This window comes from Plasmodium gonderi (assembly GCF_002157705.1).
Source record: "Plasmodium gonderi DNA, contig: Chr12, whole genome shotgun sequence".
In the NCBI taxonomy this organism is placed as follows: Eukaryota; Apicomplexa; class Aconoidasida; order Haemosporida; family Plasmodiidae; genus Plasmodium; species Plasmodium gonderi.
The window spans coordinates 744,835-758,174 of record NW_021628937.1 but is presented as its reverse complement, the minus strand read 5'-3'; the positions used below and the strand labels follow the sequence as shown (position 1 = coordinate 758,174).

The following is a 13,340-nucleotide window of genomic DNA, read 5'->3' as shown; positions in this document are numbered from 1 at the left end:
TATACACTTGTCGGGAAATTCGTTTACAGGTACACGCAATTATGTACGTAGTTATAATGAGTCATAAGAAATCACATCTAATTCTATATACGGTTACACAAACTGTTCACGTGCAGTCTTAACCATTCATGTATTATCACTACTGATCATATGTAGTTACAACTGTTCATGTGTTGTAATTACTGATCATAAATTTCTGCCTGTGAAAAATGTTTACATAAGTGCTGAGCACATATAACTGAAATAGAATTGTCAAAGGAAATGATGAAGAAACAATGGGCTGTCGTCACACGAAGAAAAATATTAAAGAAAATTGGGGAAGATATACACAAGTTTTTTTTTTTTTTTTTTTTTTTTTTTTTTTTTTTTTCCCTTCTCTTTTCTCCTTTTTTTTCCTCTTTTTGTTTCTCTTTTAACTTTTTGTTTTTTTATTTAAATTAAAAATTACACATAAAAACAAATGGTTAACACGCGTGTGTAAGAATATGCAGGATGTTAATGGTTGGTATAAATTATGCTTTATATTTGGCCATAAGTTTGTGTGAGAATATGATTTATGTATTAAATGTACGTCAGGATGAACACATACACGTGTGACAAGATTGTGTGCTTGCGTACGTGTGAATATGAATACATTTGCACTCCCCTCGCACTTCAATTAGATAAGCTTTCGAAATGCATTAATATATACTCCCATGTACGTTTAGATGCCAGAACTTACGTTTTAAACGCTGAGATAAAAATAACTATAAACTCAGGGAATATATGTAATTTAAAAAATACGTTATTGCTTATTTAAGCTCTTTAATAAATTAAGAGGGGAGCAGGTATGTAATGGAAAGTCATTGCAACGTCAAACGTAAAAATGAAAGCTATATGGATAATTTAAGCAAAATGTACGAAATTTAAATGAAAAGCACAGGAGAAAATACATTTGTAATGCATGAAAAATAAGGAATGAAGCAACATCTGAGCTGTTTGGACAAAAGGTAAATCACAATTTAAAACAACAAATATGTTACTATTTTCAAATCGTGTCGTGTACACATTTCTGACTTTTAAAAAGAAAATATCTTAAAAAAAAAAAGATAAAGATAAAGAAAAGATCAGATATGAAAACATATACTTAATTCATAAATATGCATATATATATATATATGAAAATTTATTATTTATAAAAGGGTGCAAGTTTAAACAAAAGTATTATATCGTGTATTTTCTTTTTATTTTATATATTTTCATAAAAAAAAAAAAAAAATGAAAAAAAAAAGAACACAAATGAATATGTAATAGTTTGGTTTTGACCTGATTTGTTTTTTCGTCCTCTTCGATTTTTCTATTTTTTTTTTTTTTTTTTTTTTTTTGCTTCACGTTTCTGCGCTTAATATGACAATAAAATTTAGAAATGCATACGTAGTTTGTACTTGGTGCAAGTGTTTTCAGCACTTCAAATTGGAGGCACACGTGTACAAATTAATGTGCTTATGATTTTGCATACACACACAGGAGGGCGAGGTGTATATTCACTTGTGAAGTATATATACAATTACACTCTTGAAGTATGCATACAATTACACTTTTGAAGTATGCATACAATTACACTTTTGAAGTATGCATACAATTACACTTTTGAAGTATGCATACAATTACACTTGTAAAATATGCATACAGTTACACTTATGAAGTATGCATTCACATAAAAGTACAAGTATGCTTTGGCATAAACATGTGGATGCAATTGCACATAAACAAGAGAATGTATTCCTTCGTATAAGTACACTGATATGCACTGTCATATTCATACATATTCGAACAAGCACTTGTGCACGAGTTGATGTAATAATGTAAGTATGCACTAGGATACACATACAAATATGCATATGTATTCGATTAGAAATGCATGTGTATGCAATGGCAAACGAGTGGTACATAAATATTCGCTTATATGTATTTATGTGTACGTGCATAAAATAGAGCTGAATATATGCACGTATGCATACTTATTAGTGCTTACAATCATACATGCTTGTGATAGAAGGTATGCAGATATCATATGCATACAATTACGTAATGGAAAGTATCTTCACAAAAATGCATATGTGAGATTTTCACGAATGTGTTAGTGTACTCTGGAAATACACATGAAAAAACGTTCGAAATGAATATGAAATGCATACGTAGTTATGTAAGAGTTTCTTCGATGAAGTATTCACGTAATTTGTTCTCGTCTGTTTATGTTTTAAGAAACTGTGGCTTCAAATGTGGGGAATTACGACATACTATATAATTAAACAAAAAAAAAAAAAAAAAAAAAAAAAAAAATGAGGGCCGGAAAAATTGAAAGGGCAGTAGGGAAAAAGATGCATACGAATTTAAACAGTGTGTAATTAAAAACAATGTTATGTTATATTTGTGTTTCAATGTGTTGTGAGTGGGGTGGTGGTTGCGATTAGGATTCCCCTTAAATACAAATTTTTTTAAAATGCAAAAAAAAAAAATAAAAGTGTGTTAATTATGTAAACAAACATACATAAACAATGATTAAATTTTATGATAACATCATTGGACAAACAAACAAAAAAAAAAAAAAAAAAAAAAAAAAAAAAAAAAAAAAAAATTGGAAAAAAAAAAAAAAAAAAAAAAAAAAAAAAAAAAAAAAAAAAAACTTGTGGGAATAGGGATATGCCAAAAATATGTAAACAAAAATTGGAAAGCAAATCTTCATATGATGAAGTTATGTACAGACACTTTCAATGAAGCAACGTTGGCAACATTTGTTCAATCAATCATATACAACTCTTTAGCAGCATATATAACAATGCTCTTTATTTATTTTTTTTTTTTTATTTCACTAATATGCATTACAGTCACAAATACTCATAGATGGTATCATATGTGCAAACTCTTTTTGTTTTTACATTACACCTTACTCTTTAGTGGTATATATAGGAAGGGCATTTGTAAACTCGGATGTATGTTAATTTGGATGTGTACTACGGCGATTGTGCATTAGAGTATACGTATAATTGCAACTTTATGAAATTTTTCACTCATCCAAATGGGCATTTGTATGTTTAATCAATTGTGTGTTAATCAATTGTGTCAATCACGTGTGTATTAATCACGTGTGTGTCAATCACATGTGTGTAAATCATTTGTGTGTTAGTCGTTTGTATTTTTAACTAGTTGCGTACTTAGGCGTATATATATGTACACAAATAAATGAGTATGTGTTTAAAAGGCTCTTGTGAACATTTTTCTTTCTTGTTTCATCATAATTATCTCCCTCCCTCTCTCTCTCTGGATAATGGGCATTTAATTTAATCCAACAATGTAAACATAAAATTTGTATGTTCGTAAGCATGTCAAAATTTATTTTTGTTCATATTGAATTACAAAGTGTTAAAAATGTTTATACCGGTAAAAAAATATATATATGTACATACATATATATTCTTTTATATATTTATTTTTTTTTTTTTTTGTCACACATACATTTGGGTGAAAATGTATATTGCTTGGATATACAAGTTTGGGCATCGTGATGAGAACAAATGATTGGTACACATAAATTGGCCTACATTGTCAGCACATATTACACTCTTGTTTCATTATGTGTTCATCAAAAAATAGGGCATAGGGATTTTCCACACCCTTCCCTCAATAACAAATTGACATAACATTTCTAACCCTTGTTTCTTGCTCATGCTTTTTTATTTAGTTTTTTCTTCGCAAAATGCACGTGTGCATTAGTTTAACTGATCCTTTTCCACTAACAACACAAAAAGGGTACGAACAAATTAAAAAATGAAAAAGCAAGGAATGCAATGGAAAGAAGAAAAAAAAAAAAAAAGCAGAAAAAGAAAATAAAAAGAAGCAAAAAAAAAAAAAAAAAAAAAAAAAAAAAAAAAAAAAAAAAAAAAAAAAAAAAAAAAAAAAAAAAAAAAACTAAAATGAAATAATTCACAAGCCCTTAAGCATAACGAAGCATGGAAATAAATTAAAAATTATCAGCATGTCGAGAGACATATTTTTATTCCACAAGCAATGAAGCACATCGCGCGTGCATTGTGTACAAGGCTACTAAGGCCCTGTACACATTAGCCACGCATATATAAAATGTATTTTACATGTAAAATATGTACATGTGAGGTACTTTTTAAGCACTAACATACGCCACTGCCTTAAGCACTTACGAATGAACAAAAAAGCGTTAGTATTCAATTGCTAAAATGTTAATGGCACTTTAGCCATATGCAATGGTGGGAGTGGTTTTTTTTTTTTTTTTTTTTTTTTTTGTATCGCAAGGAATGTATATATGGGATTGCAAGAGTTCAAACTTTAACCCGTTACAACTGTACGCGCAAGGGAAGAGAAGCTTGTGCTTTTTACATATATATTCATAGCATTATGTACACGAATACATGGTTAATATACTCGTATAAAAGTATTGATAAACAAATATTATACAAATAAGTGCTTTTTTAATTAATTTTTTTTTTTTTGTTTTTAACCAAAGGTATATTATAATATCGTCTTTATTTTTTTATGAATTGCCTATTTTTGAATGTCACTTTTTATACTACATACCGCTTTTAATGAAATTCCTCCAACGAATTGGCCCTTTGTGAATTCATTTTATAAATATATGTATTTACATCGCCTTATGTAACACCGTTATATATGTTAACTAATTAGTTCTATTTGTGTTCCCACACTTTGATTAATTAAAACCGTTTTCTCATTTAAGTTATATATATATATATATATATATATACACGGTTCACAGTGCACATGTAGGTGTCCGATTATACTAATTCGACATTGCTCTAATTTCACTTCTCATTTTCATCCACACAAGCTCGTCCTCCCCCGCATCTTCTTTGTGTGTGGCTACACTTATGATGCTTATGAGAGAAAAAAAATTTATTATTAGCTGCATTTGCTAACTGTGTAATACATAGTAGTACTCCAGAAAAGTTATTAATTTTACAAATAAAATATAAAAAAAAAATAGAAGAAAAAAAAAGCATGTTGTATCTCATATGGTTCAGCAATCATAATAAATATGATGAATGTAAAATCACAGAATTAAAATCGCTTTTGCAAATTTTTGGATACAAGAATGATATTGAAATATTATTAAGTGATAGGAATACAAACAAATACAAAGGAGAAGTATTCATAAAAATAAACTTATCAGAAGAAATAGAATGGAAGAATGTAATATCACGAAGTGTTTTAATAAAAGGAATTATTGAAATCTGGAGTGAAGGATCGACATATGATGATGTATTAAACGATTTGTTAAAGAAAAAATACTTGTTTGAAAATAATTTAGATGGTAAAAGATGGCGTTTTCATTTTAATTCATTCGGAAAAATAGTAATTCAAGATGAAAAAGTAAGAAAAATGGATCATTTTAAAACCATACTTGATAAATACCCAAATGTGAATTTATCAAACCCTCAGGTCGAATTAAGCCTACTAGAGGAGTATGATCAAACTAATTTAGGAATTTTAAAAAAAATTTATTTTGGAAAATGTATTGCTTTAAGGAAAAATAATAAAGTGTTAGTTTATAAAAGAAATGTTGATATGGACCCGAATAATCTTGAAAGAACGAAAAAATCGAAGCTCGCATGGTGGATAAATTACTCTTTAAATAAAAGACCTGTTCTAGGACCCACGACAACTGATAATGAATTAGCATTTATAATGTGTAATATAGCAAAAATAAAGGCGGGGGATATTGTATTAGATCCATTTGTGGGGTCTGGAGGGTTATTAATTACATCGTCTATATTTAATGCCATATGCTTAGGTAACGATATAGATATAAGGTTACTCAAAGGCCACAAAATAGCATATTTAAACCCACATATGAAACACAAAAGTGATAAAAAAAATATTTTTCAAAATTTTCTGCACTATAATTTGAATCTCCCTGAGATTATAGTCTCGGATAATTCGAAACCCATTTGGAACTCCTTTCATAAACCATGGGTAGATGCTATCGTTACGGATCCACCATATGGAAATAGAGCAACAGTTCGGATATGCTTAAAGAATGCGCAAAAAAAGGACAACCCTGTAAATGCACAACCCACCACAAATGCATCAACACTCCACAGAAGCTATGATGGAAATAATACAAATAATGATCATAATGGAAATAATTCTTATTACTGTAATGACCCTAATGGAGATAAGGAAGAAGAGACCAACGACATCTCCCAATGCACACAAAAGCATGACATTTTAACTACTTGCAATAATGTGGAGGGGAAAAGAATAAAATCATTTATGACGACAAAAACGGTTACTTACAGTTGTACTGCTGCTGTGAAAGATTTATTAAATATTGCATCTATTACATTGGTTGATAACGGTATGCTGGTTTTTTTACTGCCAGTTCAGTTGGATAATTTAGAAGAAGAAGTCTCCTTATTAAAACATGAAGATTTTTATCTCATCTCATACGACATGCAAACGTTTACTTCATGTACTGGAAGACTCATAGTTTCCATGCAAAGGAAGCCTAGGATCTATTCAAATTAATTCCATCAATATTCTCCTTTGTTTCTTAGTGATTTTCCTATGTGTGAGTAGAAACCAAGGGGAGAAGGTGTGCATGTTGGGGAAGGAGATGGGTGGTGGTGGAGGTATATACCACGTCTCACGGATTTAACATGTGCAGGCTGTAGTGTTTTTTTTTTTTTTTTTTTTTTTTTTTTTCATCCCAACTCTAAAATATGTACACACAAAAGAAGACTGTCTGAGGGAAAAATTCCTTTGCATTTTATATATGAAGAACGGATATATTTGCATAACTGACGTGTAATATATTTTTATTGTATTTGTCCTATATATTTGTGTTGCATTTCTCATTCCCCCTTTTTTTGTATCATCTCTCGTAATTTTGCTTTTTTTTTTTTTTTCACATACATAAAATTAAAATTAATTAAGAGTTGCTTATGTGCGTCTTTTGCACAGTGCAAGGGCACATTTACATTTTTGTCTAGGATTTTGTTAAAAATTGCGTGCATCAATATTTTTACATGTAAATGTGTGCATGCACGAAAACACGCACACATATAATGCAGTACACAGATACATACGTACGTAGCTATGCTTATTTGTTTTAAAATTATCGAATTTCATACAAGGAAATCAACACATTTGGCATAATGACTTTTCGTGTTTGCGTTATCATTTTAAAGTATCTACAATTTTCTCTTTTAAAAAAAAAAAAAAAAAAAAAAAAACGTAACAAAAGTAGAATGAAAAATTCCAAAAAAAATAAGTAAAAAATAAAAGAATAAGAATAATAAATGTAAAAAAAAAAAAAATAAAATAAAATGAAAAGTAAATAAAATAGAATAAAATAAAAGGAACAATTTAATTTCTCTCATACACATACATACTATTGTTCCATCCATAAATTGACACTTTTTTTTTTTTCTTTTTACAGTAAGAACAATTTAGTATATATTATTAATCATAATAGACGATGCTTGTGTTGGTATACAATTTTTTATAATAAAGTTTCCATTTTTATCCTTTACATTGGCACTTGATGTTGATTTAAATACTTATTAAAGTAATAAAAAAAAATTGCGAAATTGGAAATACTTTTCTATGAGTTAATTGTGACTAAAGTTTATTTATACTCTTGGAAAGAACATTGTTGTGCAAGAAAAATAAAGATAAAAAGGGGTAAAAAAAAAAAAAATAAAAAATAAATAATTATTGAAACAATTAAAAGGATATAAAAAAATGTAAACGTAATTACACCCTTTCTGGTTACAGATTACAGACATATGTATAAATGTATATATATTTTTTTTTTATATTGTGCTTACAAACAAAAAAAAAAAAAAAAAAAAAAAGTTAATAACATTGCAACGGTTGCCAATATATATATGGAATGTTGGGTTATTTAAGTATAATGTCACAATGTACAGTATGCAAAAAAAAAAAAAAAAAATATAAATAAATGCATTTTTTGTGTAATTATATGAAGGAATATGAAGGCACACAAAAAACAGCAGTAATGATGTAAGCAAATGCATCTCTGCTAATTTCGAGTTAAATGCATAAAATCCCCATTATGGAATCTGAAAAATAACGAGCAATTACATGAAATGTGAATTTTTACTAAAAACTTGGGAAAGACATGCGTACTGCACAAATCTTACTACATAAGAATGCATATTCGCGCCTCCGTATGTTCAGATTCATGCATTCATAAATGTACATATATATATATATACATATATATATATATATACATACATATACATATGCATATATATCGACATAAGCAAGAACAGCTATTTACACACATACATGCCCCTAATTAAACGAATGTAATTTGTTCGCTATGTACTTTAGCGATATAATATTTGAATAATATAAAAAGATAAGACATCACAACGTCCTTATGACACTGTGCGAAAAGCATAAATATATGCATTTGTTATGCAACATATTTTTGCTAAAAAAAAAAAAAAAATCCTCCAATTGTGTGTATACATGAAGGGAATGAGAAATATACACAGAGAGATGAAACAAATGTGATTATTTCTCAAAACCACAAAATGGGAAAAATTATGCAAAGGTCCCTCTTTCAAAAAATAAACATATTACATCGCACATTTCGAATATGTACATTTGTGTATATATAAATAAGGGAGTAATGTAAAAGTACGATGCAAGAATGGGTGCAAATAATGTATTCAGTGATGTGTACTAGGGCCTAGGAATAAGGGGTATATATAGGTATGTAAAACAAACAGCTATAACTTGAAAGTTCTACACAAATATTATTACATTTTGCTTTATGAATAATATGTAGAGAAGACTGCAAAAAAAAAGAAAAAAAAAAAAAAAAAAAGAAGTGAGGGGGCAATTACAGAATATCATGACATGCTCACATATTATGTGTACAAATGCATACACAAACGGATGCACATACACTTGTTTAAGTTGAACGAATTATACATAAAATTATGAGATGTTAATTGTGGATAACTTATGGGGGAAACTCGTATATCCTCCAACGAGCAAAAATGTATACATTTACATGTGCACATGTGTTTATATATATATATATATATATATGTACATGCAAACGCATGCACCCATGTAATTCGTTCGAGTATTACAAAAAATTGAACAGTCAGAATGTGTATGCAATATTGTGGTGTACACAACGAATGGGGGAATGATGGTGTGATCAGCACACACACACACACACCATTCAAAGGTGTGTTTAAATTATTCATCTAATGTGTACAATTAATGTATATAAGGCACACGACCAACACACTCGAGTGGCATATACGGAAAATACAGTACATTACACCAAGGTACCATATCATGCTACAATTCTGACAAGCATATTGAACCTGGATTCAAAAAGTACTTCTTAATTCTGTCTGTGAGCTGAAATTTTACATTGTACTTTTTCCATAATTCTATTAATCTTGTCTCTTTATTTCTTTTTAGTTCCTGATACTTTTTGGTAAGATCATTAACTTTTATGGTAAGTGGTTCTAAGAAACTGATAATATTTTTCTTTGTTTGGACTGACAATGTCATTTTGGTTTTATCGATTATGCTTGGTTTTATATTAATGTGGGTAATATACTGTGGTAACATTTCTATAAGGTGTGATATATGTGCCTCATCCATTTGAAAGTTTTTATTGCTTTTATACTGATCAGCTATTTCTTTTGAAAGTGCATTTACTTCCATTACATTACGTATACCCTGAACTATAAATTTTTCGTGAATAATTTCTGCAATCCATTTAGCATTTTCTAATTTTCTTTTTTCATCTAATATAGTTTCATGTTCTTTATCAAATTCGATTTTAATTTCTTTCATCATATTTTTTTTATTGGCTTCTTCTCTTATTTGTCTCATGGTACATGTTTCTCTTTTTTGGGGTGATTCTTCCATATTACTGTTATTAAACACATTAGCGTAAGGACTCCCCATAAAATTTGATCTTCTTCTATTTCTACCTAACGGGGTTCTGGTTTTTTCTTTTTCCATTTCTTTAATAAATGTTCCACTTTTTCGCAAATCATTAGTTGCACATTTAATTGGACTATCCTGAATAACAATAAAATCATCTGCATTACTCTCCTGAGGTGTTTGAGCTAATTGAGCCAATATTTTATTTTCTTCCAACGTAACAGATGGAAATATAATATCGTGAAAATTAAACTTTGAATGCCATCTTTTCAGTTCCGAGTATTTAGGGCAATAAAAATCAGGGTTCATTTTTCTTAGCAATTCATTATGTTTTACATTGGCCCAATTAATAATAATTCTTTTACACATTTCTAATTTGTCCGATTGACTATATTTATATATATTTTCACAAGCTTCTGTATGTTCCCTTATTTGTATATCTTCTATTTTTTTTCCTGTGACAAAATCGGGGTATGCCTGCTGATTCGCTTCAAATATTTCTTTTGTAATGATTACCTTATTTAGTTGAATTAAATTGGGTGCTAACCATGCAAGTTGTTTGAGTGATTCTATCGTAAAACATCGATATGTACTTAAATTTATTACTTCTTGTTTCACTAATTGATAAAAAATGGGTTCATTTATTTGATTACGCCTCGCCATAGCCACTAACAAACATCGGTATATGCCTAATAAGATAGATGGAGTTTCTAAAACATTCATATCAAATATAACATCTAAATCTTTTGAATACGGTTCATAAATTGGAGTTAACGGGTTCTGTTTATGTTTGGACATTTGATTCATTGATAGAGTTTCATTTCCTTTTTTATTATTTCCCTTCACAATAACAGGGTTTACTTCATAATCGATCAGTTCTGATTTGCTGTTTTTGTTACCCCCTTTTTCTCTTTCCAAATTTTCTCCTATATATTTTGGCGTGCTATTAATGGGACCGTTACTATTCGTGCTGTCTGCACTTTTACCACTATTGGCACTTTTACCACTATTGGCACTTTTACCACTATTGACACTTTTGCCACTATTGACACTTTTGCCGCTGTTACCGCTGTTGCCACTTTTACCACTATTGGCACTATTTTCCCTATGATGCTTATTTTTATCGCATGCATCTAAAGCGCTGAGAAGCTTCTTGGTGTTTATGCATGATCCATTTTCTACTTTCCTCTTTTTAGTTCTAGGAGAATCTTTATTCGTGTTCATGATTTTGGTATTTATTTTATTTGTGGATGGAGAAACCACCTCCTTTTTATTTGGCCACGAGTTATTTTCATAGTTGGACGAGAAGCATTCATCATATTTGTTTTCAAAATTATCAATTTTATTTGAATTTTTTTTACTATTAAATTCATGTTCACTTATGATACATGCTTTGTGCTTAAAAAGGCATCGAAAATCGTCATATGTCATATGAGGATTACTTTCTCCTGATAACGGGAATTTGCTCGGAGTAACAACAGGGGCTACATATTTTGGTGGATTAACATAATTATTAATAGTTATACATTTGTTACCTATTAAGCTTTCATCAGGATGTAACATATCCATTTCGCATGGCGTTTTATATTTCTTCAATGTCGATGGATTATCAATACCTGAATAGTACGAGCCTACATTACTTTTTTTTGGTGTTTGCCAATTGTTATTCATAAAGGATGATTCGTTTTTTTTTATTACATTGTCTGTGAACAAATCATTATTATCTGTGTTATCATCGATACTATTATCCGTTTTATCTCTTACACCATCAGTGGTGTCATTTTTATACATTCCATCCATCTTTTGAATGTTGGTATAATCGTAACTTGCTTTACCAATGTCTTTTTTTACTTTTTTTATTTTACTAATGGATCTATCACTTTCTTCATTATTAAAATTTCGGGGCTTTTTTTTATTTCCTTGTTTTTTCTTTGGAGTATTTTCTTCTCCATTGTTATTCATATCAAAACTTTTCATCCCCATACTTTTTTTCGTTCTGTCGAAAATTCTAGGAGTCATACTATCCTCGTCAATAATATCTCCTTCGTAATCCATTTGGAAATTTTTCAAATTGATAAATGATAATGTAGTGGATATTATTTCTGGTATTTTGTTCATGTATAGAAGTTCGTAACTATTTGCATGTTCCTCTTTCCTTTCTAAACACAGAGATTCGTTCGTGTTTTCGTTGGTTGCAAATGTTACACGCGTTCGAAAAGTTCGATTTTTTTTTTTTTTTTTTTTTTTTTTTTTTTGCAAATGTGCGTTTCTAAATGTGTATTTCCCACCTCTTTAATCAATTTTCCGCGATATGTTTTTTTTTCTCTGTATTTATTCGTAACAGGGAATATTAGGCATAATTATTGTGCAATTTTTTTTGGCGCATTTTTTCTGCGTATTTTTGCTCCACGCAATTTTTCACGTAATGTTGTGGGCAAGGTTTAGGCGAAAAAATTTACGTGTAATTCTTACGTAAGCTAGTGTATTACTGGGATTTATATTTCTGGAAAAATGTAAACATGTATATATATAGCTTTATGTATATACCCATGTGCTACAAATCAGGTACTGAAAAAAGCATAAATATCTGCCACGCGCATTTTTTTTTTTTTTTTTTTTTAATTTATAAAAGTAATTAAATTAAAAATATGCATAATTTTTATGCTTAAAAATGTAAACCTGTTAATAGGGAGAAGGAGCAAATATTCTCAGCAATCAAAAATAATTTTTTCTTTTTTTTTTTTTTTTTTTTTTACTATTTTAATGCCTTTTTACATAGCTAACGATGAATAAATGAAAATTAAACAATTCACATGATATTGCATTATTTACTTTTCACAGTTTGCACGCTGGAAAATGATGTGCCTCGTTGTGTATATATCCGCATGTACTCACGAATGTTTGCCTGTACGCACAAATGTATGTTTGCACTCACGAATAAGCATTTGTACAGACTTGCGTGGGTAAATATTCATAAATACTTTTATTCATATATGCACGAAGTTTGTATGTTTTATTTAAAAAAAAATGTGAACGCAAAATGCATTTATTCCTTCTCTACACCAAAAAAATATAATAAAAAAAAAAATGTGTTATATTAATTTTATAGCTGCGTTGCTAATATTTTTTATCGTGTAAAAGTAAAACTTAATCACTAAAAAAAAAAAAAAAAAAAAAAAAAAAAAGGCACACCTCATATCTTTGAATGAATGCAATATGCATTGCACAATAAATACCTAACATATATGTAATAATTGGGAATACACATACAGTTTTTATCATCATGCAGGAGTGGGAGTTATATTATCAAATGATAATCAAATTTACACTAATTAAAAGATATGAGTAAGGAC

The 13,340-nt window shown here is 29.1% G+C and overlaps 2 protein-coding genes across 2 annotated transcripts; one reads left to right on the top strand and one right to left on the bottom strand.

Moving 5' to 3' along the window:
- Positions 1 to 5,031: 5,031 nt before the first annotated feature.
- On the top strand, positions 5,032 to 6,561 carry PGO_121350 (hypothetical protein, conserved; the record flags this gene model as incomplete). The annotated part of the gene is made up of 1 exon (XM_028688931.1): positions 5,032 to 6,561. One exon carries the CDS (start codon positions 5,032 to 5,034, stop codon positions 6,559 to 6,561), a length of 1,530 nt encoding a protein of 509 aa, XP_028544732.1.
- Positions 6,562 to 9,387: 2,826 nt separating this feature from the next.
- On the bottom strand, positions 9,388 to 12,042 carry PGO_121340 (hypothetical protein, conserved; the record flags this gene model as incomplete). Its single annotated transcript, XM_028688930.1, has 1 exon — positions 9,388 to 12,042. One exon carries the CDS (start codon positions 12,040 to 12,042, stop codon positions 9,388 to 9,390), a length of 2,655 nt encoding a protein of 884 aa, XP_028544731.1.
- Positions 12,043 to 13,340: the final 1,298 nt, after the last annotated feature.